Here is an 8,186-nt window from a genome sequence, read left to right as displayed (position 1 = left end):
AGAAAAACTTTAATATAAGTTTAACATGACAGCAAATGTACAACGTTTCGACAAGGTTTTGTCATCATCAGGTACTCTTGAAAAGTTCTGTGATTCTTTCATTTCATTGAAATGAACCATGTAGTCAATAGTTCCCAAAGTCCATTAAACTTATGACCTTAAATCATCAGTAACATAAACACCTGACTGGACACTGGAAAAAGATCTAGGACTAATATGAATAAAACTGCTTTTAGACTTCTTTGGTTTGACAGCTATACATTGTTAGGCTTTGCATTATTTTGAAAATGTTATATTAAGTGTAAGTCTTAATGCAATAAAGCAAACACAAGCAAATATATCCCACAGTTACAGTCTATATAACATGACACAGTGTGTAAGCTATGCATGCATTGGTGCACAAAAACCTGATTTTGCAATAAGTGAAGATGCTGGTAAATATTTGACACCTCATAAATTTATGGATGATTTTAGTTTTGCTGCAGACCTAATCAAGTTTAAATGAAAACATTATTGGTGTGATATATAACATATTATATCAATGTCCGAAACTAAGTATGTGAGCCATGGACTCTTCTACAGTAGGTATCTGTGAGTTGTTGGTGATAAATTCAAACACTAGATGGACAGCATGCACTCCATTTGTTTTAAAATAATATATTCAAAACAAGTTAAACATAGGTAGAAAAATTCTTTACACTATTGAGATCATAGTTGTATCTTAAATACTATACAGTTCTCTTCTTCTTGTCAAAAGTCCATTTAGGCTAATTCAATTGTTTTAGAATCCAGTTGACAACCCAAACAATTTTTTTTTCCTTCTCGTTTCGTCACTGATATTTATATGTTTATCAATGAGGCCTCTAGAAATATTTCTATAGCCTCGACATCAATAAAATACAAACACAAAGTATGATTCTTACTGAATTATGTAGCCAAACTTGTCATAACTGTCTCTTTTAAAATAATTGCATTTAACTCTGTTGTTATGAAAAAATACTAAACAATCATGAAATATTACTCACAAAATAAATTAAATAATAATGTCTAAGCTAAACAGTCTTGTATATCCAACAATTACTTTAACAAATGTTACATGCAGATTTATCACTTTCTTTAAGTAACTGGTATAAGTATACAGAATTATAGAGATGTAACATTAACAAAAATTAGGCTTTGGCCTAGAGCTAACAAACACCAATTTGCACAAGCAAGCAGCAATAAATAGGTTTAATGAATTTTGAGCTACTGATCAGATGGAAGGTAGCCATTCAACAGCACCATACCTCCCACCATCCATGCTAAGGGATTGACTGTTACTTTTGTAATGCACCCACAGTTTAAAGTGGGAGGAAATATTTTGTAATATTGCATGAATTTGAACCCAGGTTACCAGCTCCAAAATACAGAGTTCTACCACAGGGTCAACGCATACCTTAACAAGTGTCTATTCTTTTTTTAACATTTTTATGAAACATTTTCATAAACTAAATATTATGTTCATGACTCTCCCTTAACTCAATTTTAATGTATAGTTTATCACTCTTATTTTTGCACTGCAAGGGTAATAAGCAGGCTCCAGCCATTGTTCAAATTGCAAGATTGGAGAATATTCCACAAATTAAATAATTTAAGTCTTAATTTATATTTAAGTTCATTTTATAAGAATTAATACAACAGAATGCCTGTTAGTATGCCTAAGGCAACTAGTTTAAGACATAATAGTTAACTAAAATTTACGTGCAACTGTTAGTTGAACATATGATTTTCAAAATAAAAACTTGCATAGTTTAAAAAAATTTAAAGATAATGATATTCAACATTAAAAACCTTGCATCTCTGTGAGCATTATAAAGTGCAAGGATATTGTGAATAATGTAGATAGTGCTATTATCTGATAACTAACAACTCATAGCAATTCTCTGGCACAAAGTAAACTTATTTAATACTTTTCAGTTGCATTTATAAAAGAAATTTTAATCTTGGATACAGTGGGAGAAAATGCATTATAAATTAGAAAAACCTCTTTTATTTAAACTTCTCTAGTTTTTTGAGGGACCCACCCCAAACTCTGCATGAGTGCTCACATTGCTTCCACACTTCAATTTCTCTACTAAACCCCAAACCAAATCCCTACAATAGGCCTGAGTAAATAGAAGATCCTAAATGTGTGAATTAAAACTTTTTCTCTGCAGGTGGTTTAACTTTAAAGTTTTGAACAAAAATTCCTACACTTACATACCCTTTTTTCATATTTCCATCAACAGATAAATAAACCATAACAGAAGATACCACCTTCATTCTGTTAGAAATACAGGACTATTTTAATTTAAGTATAGTGCAAGTGTTGAATTTAGTTATTTTTAGAAGCAATAATTTATCATAGATTTGTTTACATAACTGTGTATGAATCATATGGTTGTGTTCTGAACAAAAAATCATCAATTTCACTCATGCTAGAGGCTCTGTTCCCATGGGAAAGCTAACAACTAGCTTAGATGAATTTGTAACGGCTCTTGTTACACAGTTAGAAAGCCAGAAAAAGTTTGAGAGTTAGGAGAAATAATCTACTTTTTGCAGGTTATTAATCTAAGTTCTTTGGTACATTATTTAATTAAACAAAAATTATTTGGTGCATTTCTACCATTAGTGCAAAAAAGTAGGGTTAAGAGTCATTGATAATCAACAGCAAGAATAAAATTGGGTAAGTACTTTATTTCTTGTTTTTCATCTATGTTCTTTATTTATTAATATAAGAGTAGCTAATATGTAAAAATAGAGATCTTTTTAGGTTACTTAAGATAAGAACAGGTAACACAAATAATAATATAATAAAAATGTTTCATGAGGCACGCACGAGAGCAGCTCGTAGTAGCTCATGGGGAATGTAATTTGATAGCGTAATGTGAACTGCACATTCCCCAAGTGATTTACTACTTATAATGGCACAAACAGTAGCTAGATACAGTTAAAAGGGCAATAAAACAATAACATTTAATTATAAATAGATGTATACTGTTACAAGTTTAAAGCTACTTAGGATAAACGAATGTAATTTCACACTACATTTGAAGTCATTCTAGAAAGAAAAAGAGGGTAATTTATATTTATTTAGATTTGGGAGGGGGTTTACGAGGTGAGTCAAATTAACCAACCTTGTATAATAGAATTAGAGTAGAGAAAATAACAGATAAAGTATAAAGTTTTACTGAAAACAAACATCTGAAATGTATTTAGGAGGATTTAGAGATTATACAAATGAAATTTGAGATATTTGGGATAAAGAACAGTATTTTTAATCTTAACATGAAAATCATTTTGTACACGACTATTCATAACAAATACTCAATATATTCATGGAAAATTTTTTATTTCAGTTTATTAAAAATACTTCACTAAAAATATGATTTTTGTACGTGAAAGACTTATAATGTTAACTGGAAAGATTGCCAAATTTTGTGAAGATATACACACTATGTTAAAAGTTAGAAGTATTAAATCTATAAAGACTTTAAATGAGTACAAAGAGGTCACTTGGTTGGTCAACTTGACCAAGCTCGTGTTGAGAGAGTTAAATGAAATGGACTGTGTTCTGTTCATTTATTGTTGAAATTTATTGCCAAAAAAGTTGCAGACACCTACTATAAGGAATCCTGCCCACACATACTTAAAAACATGACAAAATCTTGTTTTATGTTGAAATAAACTTGATCATTAAAGATAATATGAATAAATATCTAAGATAGCAACTTACCCCACATCCTTGACTACCTTGTTGAATACAAACAATTCGCCGGCATTCTGGATCAGGAAGAATGCCTGCTCCACACCCTGGGAAGGGACATAATACACCTCCAACCTGAAGCAAATATTCTTCTGCTGCAAAACGCTGATATCTTGCATACTGTGGCAGAATTAGATTTAATAATAATACTTTTATCAACCAAATATAATCATGATTACATAATGATTTAAACAGAAATAATACAATGCAGACTTGAAATGCCACTTATTAATTATTGGTACCCTGCATTCAGTGCTAATATAAAAAAAAATCATAAAAAAAGTTCAAGAAAATGGATTTTACGTGTGTATGTGTATGTATGTATACATAGTTTAATCAATATAAAATTACAGTCTTGATTTATATCTTCAACTCTATATACAGGATATTCTGTTAATTTCCACTTGCTTGTGCATCTATCACTTCAGCCAAGAAGATTGTGAAATAGTCATGAGGTTAAAGCAAAGTGAAAAAGCCTCGAGTGTCCAAAAATACTACCAAAAAGTTATGCAAGGCACAGATTTACATATTGTCAAAGCTTTCAAAGTTGAGGTTTAAAAATTGATCAAAAATAATGTCCATCATTAACAAAAAATGAAATCAAACACCAAAACATAGTGCCAAACCATTCGGGTCTCTCAGTTTTATTTGGAGTAGAAAATTCAAATAAGAATAAAGAACTGCACAAGCTTTACAAGAAGAGATGTTGCAGTCATTCTTGATTAGCATTCAAAACACATTTCCCTTATCACATCACAACAAAAGGTAACAAAAATCAGTAAACGCAAGTTGCTCAAACAAAAGTGCACAAATAAAAAGCTTGAAGTTCTATGTTAAATTCCTCATCAAGACAGCCTGTAGCTTCAAATGATATGAAACCATAAAGATTTTGAGGTAAGGGCACTCTTAGGACCTAAACTGAAGCTCACCCTAACAATTTTCCATTTTGCCAATACATTTTAATATATGGTAATAAAATGCTCTATCTAATGAACAGACATAAAGCAATGAGATATGAAATTACTATAGCCTCCTAAAATTTATTAAAGACCTTACTGAAAATGTAATAAATCAGGCATTGAAAACACACAGCATTTTACTTCAAAAATTACTTACACGGGTGTAAGCATAGCATCAGAATTTAACCTCTTTTGCTCTGTGTTAATGCCATTCACTAGATTGTAGACTTTAGTAATAACCAGTGATGGGGCAACTACTGGAAACCAGTAATCAAATACAAATACGAATACTTCATATTTTTATGAATACAAATACAATACAAAAATTCATGAATACTTTATCAGGTAATATGCAATTACGATAAAATAGCAGATAAGATTTCAATACTTTTATCATGAAATAAACTTTTTAAAAACTAAAACAAACAAAATTTGAGCAAATAATAACATTTCATTACTTTTATTTTTCAAAATCCAATAACAAAGTTTTAGAACAAAAAATATATTTTTAAAGAAGATTTATAAATATTATAAATGTCTATTGTTCTTTATGAACATCAGTCTCTCAAATGTCTTGTCAGTGAGGTAGCAGTTATCAGAACTGAGGGTTTTGTCTCCAATGCACTAAACAAATGTTCAATGGGGCCAAAAGATGCTGGAAAACTCAGGTAGCATTTGTCTAGTTGAGATAGAGTAGTAAAATTTTTTTCATGAATCTTCCAATAATCTAGAGGGTTCCTTTCTTCAGGAATGGAAGGACTATCAAGGCAGGTGTTGATCTCTGTATCTTCTGGTGGCTGGTTTCTTGGAGGCAGCAAAAAAACTAAAGAGCTTACTTCTTTTGCAGGGGGGGTGGGATTTACAGTCCTCTTTTCGTTCCATGGTTGTAGGATTATTTGTTGATGAAATTTTCTTGAATTATTGGTGCAGGTACATTTGATTGGATCCATAAACCATAAGTCTAGTGAAACAACAGTCAAGTTTACAATTGGGATCCAATGCTACATCCAAGCAGAAGACACTTCATTGCTCATACTGTGTCAGCCAGGCATGACCAGATTTCTTCAGTACAGACAAGATTGAAATTGTATCTGAACTGCGTACTATCAATCTCAGTTGTCAGCCCATAAACACATGCCACTACATAACACAACACTGAGTGAAATCTATTGCCTCTTCAAAAGGTGTCGATATTGTCACCAAATATGCAAGTACAGTTCAATCATGAAAAGTAAGTTTTGATGTACCAGTACCTAAGTTACCCAATTTCTCCTGGGGAATCTTCAATAAAGATTAATCATCTTAATTTCTGAGTTCTATCGTATTGGTATTACCAACTGAACACTGGCTTCTCCCTCAAGTAGATCAGTTGCTTGTGTTGATTTTCAAATGTAGGACACAATGGCTGATGCTTTGGAAATTACTTTCAGCAGTGGTCCAGCTCTTTCATGCCATCTCTGATCACAAGCTGTAGCATGTGGGAAAACCAGGAAGAAATTCAGATAAACTGTCTGCTGATTTAGATTCATCCAAAAGTTCATTTTTTGAGTCACTAACTGTCTCCAGATATCCACAGTGTTGGGTACAAGTTGCAGCAGAGAGATGACTTTTTGTTGGACATAATCAAATCTGATCTTGTGGGCAGATATTGCCACTGGGATGAATATACCGAGAAACCATAGCTGCCAATAGATCTTGAAAATCTTTTGCCTCCACCGAGAAGGATTGTAGTGTACTGGCAATAAAATTGACAAGTTTGTTAGTGATGTGCTTCTGACAAGGGTGCGTAGACTTATATTTAACTGATTCTGTACAGTATGCTGCTATTGTAGGCTGCTGCACCTGGGCAGAAGTACCAGAGCCAGATATAGACATCTGTAGCCCTGCCTCATAATTGCACTAGAAATACAAAAGCATATCTCAGTTATATAATATAGAATATAGCTTATAATAAAAATGATTAATATAGTTCAAAACATGAGAAATTTAGTTTAACTATAGAATATAATTTATGATATTGAAAAATATATCTTAATAAAAAAATATCTCAGTTATGTAGTACAGAATATAGTTTATAATAAAAATAATAAAACATATAATACAAAATAAAAGAAGATAAAAAAATATATAATTTAACCCTTTCATGACGGGGTGGTTTAACTGCGCATGTCATAGTCTTTCTAGCGAGTTATTTTCAAAATTTTAACTACTTTTTCTTTATGTTATACCACTTAGTATAGCATAAAATCATAGCTAATAATCCATATCTTAATAGTATATAAATTTTAAGTTCTTAATTTTATAAGGCAATATTTTAAAAAATCCTGAATTTCTCCTAGTGTGAGAAATGTGACATATTTTCTGGAGGCATCCTCTCTTCTCTTATTTTATTCACCATCCCTCCAATAAGTATGAAGTTTAACATAAATTACTCACTATCAAATCGTCATTGCTTAGACAAACCATAGTTTTTATAGCCTTCAATTTTGTTTGGTTACAGAGCCATCAAATACAAAATCAGACCCCTCTTGCCACACCCAATTTATAGCATCCTATCTTTCAGGATTTGTTAATAGTTCTCTCTTATGTTTTACCCTTTTGAGACAGGCCACGAGTGAAAGGGCATGTCATCTTGTTTGTTGACTTGCATTCGAAATTTTATTGAACTACTATATCATGAGTATATGTTTGTTATCAAACTGTAGATTATAATTCAAATTTTAGTACTATATATTACTCAATTTCTTAACTTAAAAGAAAATATTAAAAAAACACAGATAAACATTGATTTTTATGTGTCACATGGTACATTGAATGTTAGACATTTGTGAAGTCAAAATACTAAGTCTATAGTTTCATACAAATTAGAAACTCAAATTACAGATAATGACAAGCTAGAATATAAAATATAAGCCTCTTATCTTTTCAGTTTGCTAAGATATTGCTCACGTAATAAATCACACAGTGGCACCCCAACCACCTATTTCCCTTATATACACTCACTTCTATATATGACATGAATAACCAATCAGAAGCTCAGAATGTCCCCCTAGTGGCTTTCTCAACCATTTTAACGGGCTTGGTACCATTTCTTTCTTTTGAACAAATATTTCAACGAGGTAAGGTGTGTCTTTAATCTGCTCCAAATTTCATATTTTTTTAGGCTAAAAAAATCTTAGTTATTAAGCTTGATAAATTACAGTGGAATTCTATGGTATCAATGTAGTAATTTATGACTTTTTAGTTATTCACATGTATATATATATATAAAACCTATAAAAAAATATTTTGTTTCATATCCTCCACGCGCAAAAGTTTTGATGGCTTAGCAACCTACGTAAAGCAGCAACCGAGTACAAAGGTCATAACTAGAAGAGATAATTGTTTGCTTTACTTCTTTATTTACTGTTCTATGTTTAAGAAAAATATGTTTAAAAATTGAT

General features: G+C 31.3%; 1 protein-coding gene across 2 annotated transcripts in view; it reads right to left on the bottom strand.

Moving 5' to 3' along the window:
* Positions 1–8,186, bottom strand: part of LOC106467635 (E3 ubiquitin-protein ligase parkin-like) — an 83,154-nt gene that overhangs the window by 27,411 nt on the left and 47,557 nt on the right. For both annotated transcript variants that reach the window (XM_022395836.1, XM_013928003.2), the window contains exon 7: positions 3,755–3,904. In XM_022395836.1, the coding sequence (XP_022251544.1) occupies positions 3,755–3,904 (150 nt within the window). The remainder of the gene's footprint in view (positions 1–3,754; positions 3,905–8,186) is intronic.

Source organism: Limulus polyphemus, unplaced genomic scaffold, assembly GCF_000517525.1.
Source record: "Limulus polyphemus unplaced genomic scaffold, Limulus_polyphemus-2.1.2 Scaffold2687, whole genome shotgun sequence".
NCBI classification, from domain to species: Eukaryota; Metazoa; Arthropoda; class Merostomata; order Xiphosura; family Limulidae; genus Limulus; species Limulus polyphemus.
Note: the sequence above shows the minus strand (reverse complement) of the source record. Positions and strands in the feature narration are given on the sequence as shown.